This window comes from Natrix helvetica (assembly GCF_964273705.1).
Source record: "Natrix helvetica genome assembly, chromosome: 6".
NCBI lineage: Eukaryota > Metazoa > Chordata > Lepidosauria > Squamata > Natricidae > Natrix > Natrix helvetica.
In genome coordinates, this window is record NC_138553.1 from 35,615,136 (window position 1) to 35,630,892 (window position 15,757).

The 15,757-nt window shown below is 38.7% G+C and overlaps 1 protein-coding gene across 1 annotated transcript in view; it reads right to left on the bottom strand.

The window, feature by feature from the left end:
* Positions 1-15,757, bottom strand: part of APAF1 (apoptotic peptidase activating factor 1) — a 67,332-nt gene that overhangs the window by 44,417 nt on the left and 7,158 nt on the right. Inside the window, exons 5-8 of the mRNA XM_081958832.1 lie at positions 12,420-12,603; positions 11,126-11,238; positions 9,758-9,889; positions 7,823-8,061 (exon numbers count right to left, since the gene is read on the bottom strand). Of these exons, the coding sequence (XP_081814958.1) occupies positions 7,823-8,061; positions 9,758-9,889; positions 11,126-11,238; positions 12,420-12,603 (668 nt within the window). The remainder of the gene's footprint in view (positions 1-7,822; positions 8,062-9,757; positions 9,890-11,125; positions 11,239-12,419; positions 12,604-15,757) is intronic.

Below are 15,757 nucleotides of genomic sequence, written 5' to 3' on the forward strand. Positions count from 1 at the left end.
TCATTCCAGTAAACCGTTTCACCTAAATACTGCAGGCGAAGCTTGGTTATTCTGGCCTTCACAAACTGAACGGCTTCGATTGGTGTCAGGTTGCTTCTTTGCAACAGCTTGTTCAACTCGGCTAATTCGCGAACAACGTCGTCAAACACGATCAATGCAGCACGAATCTGTGGATCCGTCAACTTTCTGTAACAATATTTACAGACTGGGTCACTGTGTGTTTCTGCTTGCTCTTTACAGTACTCAACCAAAACTGTAATGTTTCTCATCAATGCTCGCAATGCAAAATGTCTGGAAAGCCATCGTACTTCATTCAACGGTCTGAAAGCTACCGATTCACACTCAAGAACTTCTGCTAGTTCTGCAAATGCTGTTTTCTTCACAGAAGAGCGGCAGAACAGAGTGTAGACAGTTCGTAGTAAAGTCTCGATGTCCTTCATCAGTGAAACGTGCTTACACGCATCATCAATCCCTAGGTCTTCTCGATGTGCCACACAGTGCTGTTCAAGCAAATGGGATACATCTCGACGAAGCTGAGCAGCCACACCGTTATTCTTACCCAGCATCACAGACGCACCATCTGACGTAAACATGACCATCTTTTGAATGTTGATGTTGTTTGTAACACTCTTTTATGGCTGCTGTGATTGCTGTGCTGTCGCACGTTGACAACTGTAAAATTCCTGCAAACACGGTCTTATAAATTGCGGCATTAGACGGGCGGAATTTCGCATACAAAATCAACATTTTGGTGACTGATACATCGGTGCTTTCATCAGCAATAAGAGTATGAAAACTGGCATTACATAGATCATGCATGACTTCTTTCTGAACAACTGCATTGATGCACTCCACAAACTCAAAGCCATAATTCTTGCTGCGCCAGCTCTCCGGAATGGACACATACTTGCCTATGTGGTCATGTATGGCTGTGACTGATAATATTGACACATTCATGTTTATGGCCAGCAACACGTTATCGATCAAAACTTTGATTTCATCGGCACTGGCATTTCTGCGCAGTGAAACTTCTTTTCTGTTTGCTTTCTCTTCTGCACTTTCAGTCAGTAGCCTCGGCAGCCCTCCAGATTTCTGGCATCGTAGCTTAATGACTGAATCCAGGTGACTCTTTTGATTAATATGACGTTTCAAATAATCAATTTTCCAATCATTCCACCGTTTGCCAGTGGTGAATGCGCCGCCTGTACAAGCTTCTTGGCATACCTGGCAAACAATGTCGTCACTATTTTCACGATACACGAAGATGTCACCCAGTTTTGTTAATTGTTTTTTAGAGGAGGTTGGCAGTTCAGTCTCTACTAACTCTCCCAACCATTCTTGTTTAAATTTCAAGCTGCATTTTTTCTTCGCAACGAAGTTTACCCCAGCTTTCCGTTTCGACATCCACACTGACTGATGTACCTATAGGGTTATTACAATTATCTTTTCAAATTCATTTTGGATTAAATAAAAAACAGCTTTGAAATGAATATATAAATTGCACTTAATACCAGTAATATTAAAATAGTAAATGTTTGTTATATTTCATTTTAATGAATTTCACTTGATATACTTCATTTTAATGAGTTCACATTCAATTGCAAAAGTTGTCTATACACTGTATGCTTCTGTGAATGTATTATATGCAATTTGCTATTTTAAATGAGTAAAATTATTAAAATCCCCATTCATAAAGTCTCATTCACATCTAAGAGTTTTCTTCCATCATTAATTTGTAAACTCAAGGGTTTATTGCCTGCATGTTCAACAATGCTTGCTGATTGTTTAAAAATTTGTGGGAATTTGTTCCTCTCTATACAGGTGGTTTCAGTAACCTACTACTACTGCAAAACTAATGGTGATACATTAAATTTTATTATTTTTAATATGAAAAAATAATTTGACTCATAAAATCTTATTGTTTTTCATGATTGCTCACACAGAAGTTGCTTGCTACTGGAAAAAGTAATGAATAGCTAAACAGAATAGGAAATTGCATTATCCAAAACTCTAAAAAAATGAAGTGAAAAATATTTTAACCACACTTTTTTCAAATCTTACTCCTCCTACAACCCAGTGAACTGTGTGGATGACTTTAAAGTACTTATATTGTAGTTAAGATTTTAATTCTAAAAAATTTCTAAACTCCATACTACTTGCAAATTAAATAGATTGTTAAAATGGCTCTACCATAACAAATAAGAGGAAAAAAAACACCTTCCTTTTGTTTATAAAGTAGTGATTTTAATTTGCTCCAAATGATTTAACATTACAACGTGGGTGGGACTGGAATTTTTATTAGTCAGAAATGTGGTCACAAAGCATGATGTCATGTCATGTGACCGGGCTCTCCAGGGATCTGCAAAATTGGCTCTTAAGACTGGTGGACTTCAACTCCCAGAATTCTGAGAGTGATTGATGCCCTTGGTGGACTTCAATTCTCAGAATTCTGGGAGTTGAAGTCCACCAGTCTTAAGAGCCAATTTTTGCAGATCCCTGGGCAAAATTGGCTCTTAAGACTGGTGGACTTCAACTCCCAGAATTCTGAGAATTGAACTCCACCAGTCTTAAAACAGCCAACTTTGCAGACGCTGGGCGGGCCTTGCTCCCCCATTGGTGGAGCCCCAAGAAGCGAGGAGGGAGAAAAAGAGACGGAGGCAAAGGAGCTTCTCCCCCCCCCCGCAAAAATCTTATCAGGGAGCCGACGGGCACGGGCAGTATCAAATTAGCTGATCACACGGCATGCACGGAAAGCGAGGTTTGACCGGGTGGGGCAGTGAAACTCCAGGGCTAATTCCCCATGAGAACTGTTGCCTCTGAAGCGATATTTTGCTCCCATGCAATATTTTGAAACTTTAAGCGCCCCTTTCCCTTTTTTCTTTTCAACCCACAATGATTAGGGAGGATCCTGAAGTCGGGCGGGGCTGAGAAGCGAGGCGGCAGAAAAAGAAACGGAGCCTCGCTTCTCAGCCCCGCCCGACTTCAGGATTCCTCCCTAATCATTGTGGTTCGAAAAGAAAAAAGGGAAAGGGGCACTTGTTTTGAAGTGCCCCCCTTTCCCTTTTTTATTTTTGACCTACACTGATTAAGGAGAATCCTGAAGTCACACAAGTTAGTCAGGCTCAGGCGACAATGAACTGCATTTAGCTGGAGCTGGCTGGAGACCGCGTGTGCGTGTCCACACCAAATACGCGACGCTGGCGCTGTGCGGCAGTTAGAAATTAGTGCGCGGTGTACTCTAGGCACGTGCGCGGCCGCGCAGGCGCGCACCTTAGAGGGAACGGTGCTTGGGACGCTTCTGCTGCAGCAGAAACAAAACGTCACGGCTACCCCCTGCAATCAATGCTTATCTACATTTGAATAAAAAACAGGCAAAGCAAGTACGGGAGTTTTTATAATTGCGAGCACAAACCTTAACTCCGATGCAGTTTTACTTCCTTCTGTGAAAATTGAAAAGAACAAAGGGTAATAAAGATGGCGTCTGCAAGTCAAAGGGTGTGATCAAAGCTAAACTTAAAAGGAAAGTATTTGTTAATTATTTGTTATCGTCGCTTAAAGTCTCAAGAGCTCATGTCTAAAGTTACAAGATTTAACAAACTTGGGGATTAAGTGGACTTTCTGGACTCAGCAAGTTGGTTGCTGGAAAGCGTGATTTGGATATTCAGAAATGCTTTTAAAACAAACCAATATAAGTTCCTCTAAGAGCTGGAACGGATACACAAATGGTGACATTTAAAGCTCTCCGGGGCGCTTTGGAGGCACAAGTTTTGTTTTTGCAGGAGGGGATTGCAACTGCCCTTAAAAATGTGTCTGATGAAATGTCTGAAATTAAGGACTTAATTCAAACTCGTAGTCCACAAATAAGAGAAGCTACAGTGGATGTGTTTAAGGGTTTGTTTGTTTTTGCAACATCATTGGGCGATAGGGTGGAAGAAATCACTCAGTCTAATGGGAATTTGGAGAATAAAGTCGATGCGCTTCAAATCAAGATTGAAAAATCAGAGGCAGAAGTTACAATGATACAATACAGAGTGATGTAATTTGTTTTGAGAATAAGAGGTTTAAAAGAATATAACGAAGAAAATTTGAAAGAAATTTTTGTAGAAGCTTTCGCTCGGTTAACTGGTGAACTAAAAGCAGAATATGGTTGGCAGACTGAAAAAATTTATCGGGTTAGTTCATGGATCATCAGACGGAGACAACTACCAAGAGATAATGCAATTAACTTTGTTATCAGGGAAATAAGGGATGGAATACTACAAGCGTTTCACGATCCAGGATAAATCCAAAAGAAGAATCAGAAAAATTAATAGGATGTGAGATAGTAAAAAAGGTTACATATTTAGGAGTTTATAATACAATTTTAAATGGGAGATTATATAAGTATAATTAAGAACATTAGGGCATAAAATATAGAGACAGTAAACGGGAGAATTTACAATAGTTTTTAATAATGATGGGAGTACGGAAAAAGATTTGGGTAAGAAATGATAATTTATGCGAGAATAAAATTTTATAGAGACTCTTTATAAGATGTTTTTAGATGGTTTTTAGATCTTAAAAAGAGTTTGTGTGTATCTCAACTTATAATTTAAATGGAAATGTGATTGTTTTGATGCTATGTATTATTATGTATGGTGGATTTGTAAGGAAACTAAAGCATTTTGAAGTTCACTCCTCAGTTGTTTTTGCTAGGTATAATTACAGACTGTATATTTATAGAGACTAGGTTGATTTTGAACTTAATAATGGCAACAAGATTGCGGGAAGAAGGAAGAACTGCTTATCATTCAAGATTGGACGTTAAAGGTAGTAAATCTAGCAGAGATGGCGAAAATTTCAGTATATTGGAAAGACTGTTCAGAAGAGAAATACAAGTCGAAATGGAGAAGATGAGCTGACTATATTTAAAATAAACATTGGACGGAAGAACTTTAATTAGTCTAGGAATGAATAAGGAATGTTATAGTATATCTAAATTTGGTTTAATAAAAGGGGAGTTAAAAGTACAAGAGGGAGCAAAGGTGTTATAGTTAGTTAGCCTATGTTAGTGTATGATTGTTAAAGGTTTATACCCTGTATTTGCTTTGGGAAGTTGGGGGGAGGGAGGCTTGGAGGGGTGGTAGGGTTGGGGTGGAGGAAGGGGAGGGGAAGGGGAAAATATTTGTAAAAATTTATTAAAACATTTAAATAAAAAAAAAGATGCACCTTTTTACCCCACAAAAGAGGGTGAAAATCTGGGTGCCTCTTATACTCCAAATGTAGCCTCGCTCACCTGATTCGCACGTTGGATTTTCGGGTGGTTCCAGGCAGTGGGGATCCTCACTTCCACATGGAGCCTGATTTCCAAAGTGGCCCAGGGAATTGCATTGAAAGCCTTTTGAAGGCCCCCTCAGGAGACACCAAATGCTTGCCGCCCCTCTGACACCCGCTGAGCCTCCTCCCACAGCAGATGCACCTTCTCTTTTCCCCTGGCCAGATCCGCTACCTGAAACGTGAGGATCATAGAACAGCTTTCAGGTGGCAGTGCCTTCCGCACGCACCGTTTTTGGAATTGGTGAGGGGATCTGTAGCCTGAAAACGCTTTCCTTCATGATCCTCATGGGTGTCAGAAGGGTGGCAAGGGCTTGGCGGCTCCTGAGGGGATTGAGCCTTCTCCACTCACAATGTCTTTGCCCTGAGGGCATCACTGGCAGCTGTTTCCCGCAACTCAAGAAGCTTAACTCAGGAGGCTTAGCTCAGGAGTTCAAAGAAGGCTTTGAATCAAGCTTGATTGTACTCCATTCCAGGTTTTTAACTTCCCGATCTAGCGTCCAGAGAAATCTAGCATTTCTGAGGCAGTTCTCATTTGCAGGAGGAGGGGCGGCATATACAAAAGCCTCTGAGTAACTGGGGAAAAAAGCCACACTTGGAACCTGCTGAAAACCACCACCCGAAAAGGACCTGGAATGGGGTACAATCAAGCTTGATTCAAAGGCTTTGGCTTTGGATTATTGCGCTGCCACCCAAAAATGCTGTTACAGTGATCTCTGCAGAGCCCACTTCACCTGCCCCTTCTCGGGCAGTTCCAGGCGGCAGAGATAGCAGTAACAGTATTTTGGGGTGGCAGTGAAGCGATCTCAGGAGCTTGATTGTATCCCATTGCAGGTTTTTAACTTCCCAATCTGTTCCTCTTCTCTTCCTCCACCCCCACCTCCAATCTGCCCGAATCTGTCATGCAGCAAAGAGCTATGATAGTTGGGAGCCTGGGCACCTGCTTTTGCACCGAGACTAAGGAAGCAGGGTTGCGAAGAGGGCTGTGAACAAGCCCAGTTGTTCAAGGAGGCAGTCTTGCCAGGTTGTCTTCTTTGGGCTTCCCTTTTGTGGCTCAGGGACCACCACGAGGAACCATTAATCCAAATGGAAGGGATCCCCACCCACACCTTGCCCAATGGGCCGTTCCCAGTCGAGCGCAGCAGCGGCAGTTCAGCAGCCCCATGTCTTTCTCTCCTCATTGAAGAGAAGAAGCAAGCCGACTGCCACTCCTTGGGCCAAGTAGCTCTGCGTGGTCGCCAGTCCGAGGGAAAGGGAAAAAATAAAGCGCAGATAGATATGTTTAGTCCTGCCCTGCCCCGGGAACGGGTAGAGAAAAGCGGATTTGAGATTGATAAAAGCATTACCCTTTAGGATGTTGAAGCCCCCACACATCGCGTTTTTGCCCTTCCTGGCCCCCTTTGCAGGCCTCCCAAACTCTCTGCATGCCTCAGTTTTCAGAGGGTTTGAGAGGCCTGCAGAGTGCAAACACTTTAATTTTTAAATTTACCTCTTCAAAATCTTGGTGCGGCTTACATTCTGGTGCGGCTTATACTCCGAAAAATACGCTATTTCTCTACTATTGAGAGAATAGTGACTGTCCTTTTAAAATAAATCTCAAATTTAAATTTGCAACTCTGATTTTAGAAATGAAATGAACTAGCACATTGAATTGCTAATTATTCACAAATTTCCTTAGATATTTAAATATTATAAAGCGAAGCAGGAATAATGTTTGTGGCATGATTATCAACATTGCAAATTTTAATATGTACCGGTAAAATTTATACTATGACAGAGTTATTTACTTTTTGCTTCAGGAAAATGTATAATCCTAAAGAATTTTAATTAAATTACTTTAACGTGTTTAAAATATTTAATAAGCTATCCAGATATTTATATAGCAAGCATAATAAAGTTAAATATTGTTAAGGTTGCAATCGTATTCATTCTTAGGTTGAAGTATATACCAATAAATACAGTATTGAATTCAGTGGAAGAATGAATATAAACTAATCTTGTACATCAACAACTTTCCAGATAGCAAATATTATTCTGTAACTGCACCATTCGGTTAGATTTAATAATGATAAACCTTATTTTAAAAGATATTTTATCTGTATCATCTTAACTGCTTAACCAGCCCTGCACAACTAGCTCTGTGAAGTATCTATGGAGATTCTCAGTCATCTAGTCAATAGTTGTCCCAAATATGCTTTTTCAGGAGGTAACTGGACTTTCTTGTGAAAGTCTAGTTGCCACTTGAAAAAGCACATTTGGGATAGCTCTATGAAGGTGCATAATGACTCGTTAGTCAAATCCGAAATAGACACACATCTGATATTCTACTGAAGGAAAAGAGATTAAAAACCATAAATTAGTAATAAGTGCCATGGTTATAAGACAAATGAAATAAGCTCATGGGTGGATATCATTAAGCAACCAGATTTTTTTATAATGCTATTCAAAAAACTTTTAGCACCTTAAATCATGCTTTACCTTCAAAATACTGTTTTAAAATTTATTTTACCTTTGAAGGCACTTTAACGTCCTTTGGAAGAACAGAAAGATCTCTGTAATAAACTTTAAATTTTTCTGGTAACATATCAACACTTATAGACATTGCTTCATCAAGTGCTTCATAGTCATAAGATGAGGATTTCCGTATTCTTTTAAATTGTTTGTTTTGAAGTTGTCTAAGGTAATATTCCCAGCGATTGGGAAATTCTTGTAATAATGCTCCTATTAATGATACCACGAGAGGAGAACCTAAAATAGAAGAATAGGTAAAAGTAAAACTGAACAAAAAAAAAATCAAATTGCTTTTTTAAGGCATTATTGAGGAAAAATGTTAAAAAAACAAAGAAGTTAAAAATTCCCTAATTATTCCCCATCATTTGAAATGACCCATTTCATCTTTGTATTGAAAAGTACACTTAAGAACAATTGACTGAATTAGCAGCGATGGCAAAATTAACTGCTTTGGTAGGAGACAATAGACTAGACAGACTGGAAGTCATTGTGGACAGTTAAGAGAGGGATTTGAAGAGTAGTGTAATATTTGGGCCAACCTGTTGACTGTTCTTTTAAAAATATGTGTGTGTGTGTATGTGTGTGAAGTTGGGTCGATTTGATTTTCAGATAGAGACATCATCACCTGGAATATTTATTTATTTATTTAATACAGTTTTCTTGTTAAATGGGGATGGAAAAACTTTTAACTATATGATGCAGGCCTGTTATGTAAAGGGGAAAATAATTTATTAGGGTTTTTTTTCTCAGCATCCAGTCGGGATGGATTCTACTGTATTTTTCGAGTATAATTTTTCCCCTCCAAAAGAGGGTGAAAATCTGGGTGCGTCTTATACCCTGATTATAGCCTTTTTGGCCTACCGAAACCCCGCCCCCTTTGTAAAAATGGATGTGCAGAAGGTTTGGGAGGCTTGCAAAGGGCTCCTGGGGACTAGGGAGGGTTTTGCTCGTTTTTGCCACCCCCCACCGCCTAGGAGCCCTCTACAAGCCTCCCAAAGCTATGCTTGCCCCCTCCCTTTTTTTTTCTTTGCAAAAACGAGGCGTGCAGAGGGTTTGGGAGGCCTGCAGAGTGCAAAAAATTTTTTTTTAAATTTACTCTTCAAAATCATGGTGTGTCTTACACTCTGGTGCATCTTATAGTCTGAAAAATACGGTATATGTTTAATGTTACATTTATTTGATATTTGGGTCATTTCTTTCCTTTCTTGTATATATCTTGTACAAGTTTTTTCTTTTTGTTGTTGTTAGTATTGAATATGTTTTCTGTTTTGCATTTTATTGTATGTTGTATGTGTGTGTGTGTGTATGTATGTGTGTGTGTGTGTATATATATATATATATATATATATATATATATATATATATATATATATATATATATATATATATATATATATATATATATATATATATATATATATATATATATATATATATAAACACACACACACACACACATTCATTCCAAAATAGTAATTATTTCTTCTGTCCTTTAAAAATATAGAATTTTAACAGTCTCAGGATTTATTTGTAGCTTCCTCCTTCTGTCTTCAGGCATTTGAAGCTAGATGCAAGCACAGAAGAAACGCAAAGAGAGTTTAAACAAGAGTTTAAATTGCAAGTGCGAAGTTTATGAAGACCAGAAAAATTTCCAGAATTTTTTTGTGTGTCTCGTACAAGAAGTAGAAAAACAAAATAAACAATTTTTTTGTATTTCTAATTATTAGAATAGATATTCAAATTCTGGGAAGGCAAATCATATAGATTAAAATAGCAAACAAATATCAAGTTGCTTTGTCTTTTAAAATTTAAAAACACTAAGTTGCTCAATGACTATATTTCAATTTTAAATTAGCATATATGCAGTTACAATATGTTGAAAATCTATTTTTTTTTATGCAGAGGCCTAGTAATATAAAATGAAAAAAATTACCTTTGCATTCTCTAACAATATGATCAGCTTTATCCGGCAGCTCTGTTACTTTCATATTAACGAACAGGGATAACATTTCAAGTGCTTTTTTATGTGTTAATCCACTTTCTATAGAAACTTCATATTTATTGCCTGAATACAGGATCAGAAATAAATATTTGATTTAAAGCATAAATAAGAGTTTCTCCACAACTGAATTAAAATGCTACCCAAAGAATCTTTGAATCTTTGTATTGCCATGAGGTTTGTTTCCATTGCCAATTCTTGTGTTGCCTCAGTTTACATTTACTTTGAATAGTTCTGTTCCATGAATGCATGTGCAATCATAGTAAGCAAAGCAACTGGTTTATCTATAGGCTTTATTTTGTTCTGTCTTCTGCAAGATATTAATTGCATAGGTGATATTCAGCCAGTTCTAACAGGTTCTGGAGAACTGGTAGTGGAAATTTTAAGTAGTTTGGAGAACCGGCAAATAGGCTGGCCCTACTCCTGCTGCCTCCCAGCTGGGAGCTGGAAAGCAGATTAGTGGAGTAGGGAAGGAATTTTGCAGTAACCTTCCCCCAGGATTGGGAGGGAATGGGGATTTTGCAATATCCTTCCCCTGCCATGCCCACAAAGACTACTCCCACAGAACCGGAAGTAAAAAAAATTGAATCCTACCACTGACTAATTGGTATTTTTAACAAATCATCTGCCAATCATCATATTGGAACAAGAATTGAACAATGTGGTTATTTTCATTAGTTTTTGATGTTTAAGGAAAATGCTACATTTAAGGCTAGATTCTGTTAGCATTTTCTTATATAACTGTTTCATTTTATCAATTTATAGAGAATTAACAGGAGGTAATATTTATTATTCAGTCGCACTGTGTATTTATAAGATTGTATGATATATTGTTTATATCATTCCTAAAAGAGTTTGGGATTGTTTTATAATGAAGGTGAACATATTATTCTAAATTTCCAGAATTCTTTAGATTTCCAATTTCCATTTATACTTTACTTCTTACAGAATATATTTTGTTTTGAATATTTAAAGGCACAGTTTTTGACTAATTTTCCCCACAAATCTCAAGTATGTAGGTTACATTATTCAGATTATTTTCTATAATTTAAGCATAATGGCAACAAGATAATATTTCCTTTTCCAATCTCTCTGTTACTACTAATAATATATTGTACAATTTTCTCAAAGTGACATTTTTTGGTTAAATATAATGGATGTATCACTGCATGCTCTTAATAAGATTTAATGGAATAAAAGCAACAAAACTCATACCACTATGAAAAGTAACATATATAAAGTAAATTAAATAAAAATTTATAGCTTATGCAAGGGAGGAATAAAGGAAAACACAACCCTTACCAGTTACAGAATCTGCTATACTCCTGTCTCTACTGGTGATAAGAATCTGACACTGATTATCAAAAGCTTTTAAAACCCAGGAATCCCAAATATCATCAAGCACCAAGAGAGATCTGTTACAAAAAAAGGATGATAAACAACACATCTATTTTAAGAAGGTTCTTCATATGTAACAATACATTTCCTTTTTTAAAGTAGCCTATCTAAACAGGAGCCCAATGTAAGTCCAGAATATAATGGCAATATTTTACGATGTACAAACAGGTGGTATATATACATTCCTACATATTTTGAGCCCTTCCTTTTTTAAATCAAGTCCAAAGCATTTTAATTGCATCCTTCATAGTATTTGAATTTATCTATTTTAAACTTGTTTCTTTTTTAATAAAAAAGAGCCTTACAAATCAATCCATTTTTAAAAGATAGATTTGACATTTGGGTTCAATTGGGTGGGGGGAGGAAGACAAGACAAAATAAAAATTAAATATAATCTGAATATTCAAAAAGCATATATTTTTGCACATTCACAATTATATTTCCCAGTATTATTATGATATCCTCTTTCTGGAAATTTTAAATCATTTTTCCAAATTGTAAATCATCAACAAAACACATCAGCAAAGAAAGAATGATATTTTAGTACCATTTTTATGCATAAATCACAGCAGACAATTCAAATTATTCTGACTGATCTTTCAACTGAATCATTATTTATTTTTAAATTCATATACTATTCTCCCTACAAACAATAATATTCTAATATTACTTGGGCTGAGAGAGAAAAACTGGGCCAGTGGGTGTTTGTGCCAAATAGAGGACTAGAATTCATGGCCTGCTGGCTTCTAATTCACCAATTTAACCAGTTCATTGCACTATATAGAAGTCTGAAAAAGATACTCAATGCACTTCAGAAAATAAGCAATTATAATTTAAGTTGATAGATACTAATAAGTGTCAGGGCTAGAAGCCGTCTTTTGCCATTTTTGAAATTTACTTATGCAGAAAATAATACACTATGGATTTTAATTCAGAATCCCTGATAATCAAGAGTTATACTCCAAAGTTGTTCAATTAAAGAATGTATGTAAACAATAAAACAACAGAATGACAACTATTAGCTTTATATGGAACCAATTCACTAATATTTTGTTATAAACTGTGATTGCTAGAATTTTAAGCAACAGAGAATATTTATTGGAAATCCCTATAAAGGTAGGAATCTGAAACAAACAACATTAATCACATTTATTTAAAATTAAAGATAGCAAATGCAACTCTGTACTATCGACATTACCTTGGGCTCGTGCGCAACAGCAACAAACGAAGGCGATCTTTTGCTTCCTCAATATTAAATGGTGGCCTTTGTGAATAAATGAAGTCCTGGTCTAATTTCAGGCAAAGATTTTGGAGTTTCATTAACAGACCTGCTTTATCCTGTTTTCCAACAGAAACCCAATGCACTCCTCCTGGGAAGCAATCTAAGAAGAAATGCATGTTAAAATTAAAACATACTAGTGAACATTAATGAATCTTAAGAGAATTCCCCAAATATAGTGAGCTGGGGTTATATAAAAAGTTGACTGAACAATGACAGTCACTATTTTCCTCTGCTTTTTTGTCTTCCTTAGTTATTACTTTTTTTAATAACACTAAACATTGAGAGCAGAGGCTGTCTTCTTTATAAGAACATTTACATACCGTATATACTTGAGTATAAGCCGAATTTTTCAGCCCACTTTTTGGGCTGAAAAATCCACTTCGGCTTATACTCCAGTGAACAAAAAAAAGGAGGGAAGCTTCTGCAAAGGCGAGTAACAACAAGTCTCCCAGGCTTTAATTTGCCGAGCTGTGCGCACGTGCCTGTTTTCCACGGCATGGAGCAGCGGCAAGATTCTGGGCGGCGAGCGATGATTCTGGGGGCCATCAGTGGGGGGGGGCAGGGTCCCCCCTCGCGTTCCTCATCTTCCCAGATGGCCCCTGGAATCATCGCTCACCGCGCAGAATCTCGCCGCTGCTCCACGCCGTGGAAAACAGGCGCGTGCGCACAGCTCGGCAAATTAAAGCCTGGGAGACTTGTTGTCACTCGCCTTTGCAGAAGCTTCCCTCCGAAGCGTTCCGAGGGAGGGCTGTAAACTTCCCTCCGAAGTCTTGGGATGTTCTGAGGAGCCCCCCAAGGCAAAACGCCGCTGCCAGGTAGTTAAAAGTACGTCTCTGATTCACTCAACAAGGTGACCACAGTGTGTGTGTGTGTGTGTGTGTGTGTGTGTGAATGAGACAGACAGACAGAGAGAGGAACAGAGAGAGGGAGTGAGGGAGGGAATCAGAGAGACACTGACACACACACACACACAATTAAAGCAATTTTATTGTTATCTACCTGTATTTTTATTTTTGAAATTTACCCTGAGCTGCTGCATTTCCCAGCCTCGGCTTATACTCGAGTCAATAACTTTTTCCAGTTTTTTGGGGTAAAATTAGGGGTCTCGGCTTATACTCGAGTTGGCTTATACTCAAGTATATACGGTAAGTCAAATTATTCTCAAAAGGAACAATAGCATGAAATTCCTAAATATTAGATGGCTCCATGAGGCCCAAAATGCTACATGTATCAACCTATGCAATTCTATCCTTATTATTTTTAGTTTTCTGCAGCATTTGATAACACTGGCTGATACTGTAAATGTAAGCAAGCTTGAAATCAATCAGTACTCAAACAGGAGAAAACCACAAAGGTCAGAAGTAGGAAAAATAAATGGGCAGTAACAAACTACTTCCATTCGGTTCCCAAGCTATGATCCTACCGAGAAGTAAAACAGGAATTTAGCAGGCACACCAACTTTTTTGTTATTCTTCATAAAAATATAGTGTCTAGAAGAAATGATTTTATGATCAGCAAAGGTTTATGTTACACTTTCAATTATTGTTAAATTTCTGTATATACTTGCAGATAAACGAAGGATTTTAGGTGCCAAAATTAATAAAATATCGTGTGCATGTGCGTGTGTACGCCTAGCAACAGAGAAGCAAATCCTTGAATTTTTAACCAAGTACCATGAAAAATGTGCCACCTCCAGATAAGTCAATCATTGATATTTTTGTGTTTTAATTTTCATAGCTGGCTTATCCATCACTGGTATTTTTCACAGTATTTTGGTTAATACCCGAGTGTCAGTTTCTACAGAGATGCCTACATACAGGATACTGTTGATATATTTTACTATATAAACTGTTATGAGTCTGTGGAGTTGGTTGTAGTCCTCAACTTACAACCATTTATTCAGTGACCATTTGAAGTTATGATAGCACTGAACAAATGATGGTTATGACCAATGTTCCCTCTAATTTTTTTTCAGTGTGAGCAGAAAAGTATAGTGTTTGAGCGGCACATTTTCATGCCTGAGCACCTGATTTTTTTTCACAGATGTCACCTAAGACGACAACGAAATCAGTATCATTTGAAACTCAAAGTTATGTTTATTCAAGGTACCCCTTAATTAAAAGTGTTATATAATATCAGTATCACTTAACAAGGCTCGTGCTTAGCAACCAAAATGTTGGTTCAGAAACTGCCATTTGAAGTGCGAAAGTCTTAAAGCTGTCAAGTTACAAGACCATTGCACCCCAGCCCTTTGGAAAAAAAAACCCAGGGGTGTTCAAACTTGACAGCTTTTAAGACTTGTGGACTTCAACTCCCAGAATTCCTCCTCCAGTCATGTTGGCTCAGGAACTCTGGCATTGAAGTGTGCAAGTCTTAAAGCTGTCAAGTTACAAGACTTGACAGCTTTTAAGACTTGTGGACTTCAACTCCCAGAATTCCTCAAGTCATGTTGCTCTTGCCGCCCGGAGCTACCTCCGTCCAGACCTGGCAGCTGCGTCAACGTCATCAGCCTGGATCTGCTCCATCTTCATTTTTTTCACCGGGGGCAGGGCCGCTGCTGAAGATGCCGACGAGCCCCCGCCGCCACCAGAATAACTGCTGCCGCCTCCTCCTCCAACAGTACCACCGCATTTGCTGCCCGGCACTGTGGCTGAGGTGAAGCTCCCGCCGGTGCACCTCCCGTGGCAGCAGTGGCGGTGCCTCCCCCTCCGCTCGGAGCACCTGAGCTGGGCCCCACGTTATCCCTGCCTCCTCCTCCTCCGCCACCGTGCTTTTGAGGAGCCATGAAGCCTTATTTTTCCTGCTCCTGGCCCCTCCGCCGCCTTCCTACTGGCTCCCGTGATGGCGCCGCTGTCGGTTTCCTCCTCGCCACCTCACCTTTGCCAGGGCTCCGGTGCCCTTTTCCCCTCCCACGGTCAGTTTGCACCTGCCGTACAGTTCCCGCCCCGCAGGAAAAAAAAGGCCTCATGGCTCCTCAAAAGCACAGCTGCAGAGGAGGTGGCGGCAGGGGTAATGTGGGGTCCAGCTCAGGTGCTCCGAGCAGTGGGGAAGGCACCGCCACCGCTGCCATGGAGGGAACATTGGTTATGACTTGTCCTTTGAGTTTTGACTATCTCAGCATCACCATAATCACATGATCACTATCTGGGCACTTAGCTAATGGTTTGTATTTACAACCAGTTGTGGCGCACCTGTCATCAAGTATCATCATTTGTAACCTTCCCTGCCAGCTTTCACAGAAAGTCAATGGGAAA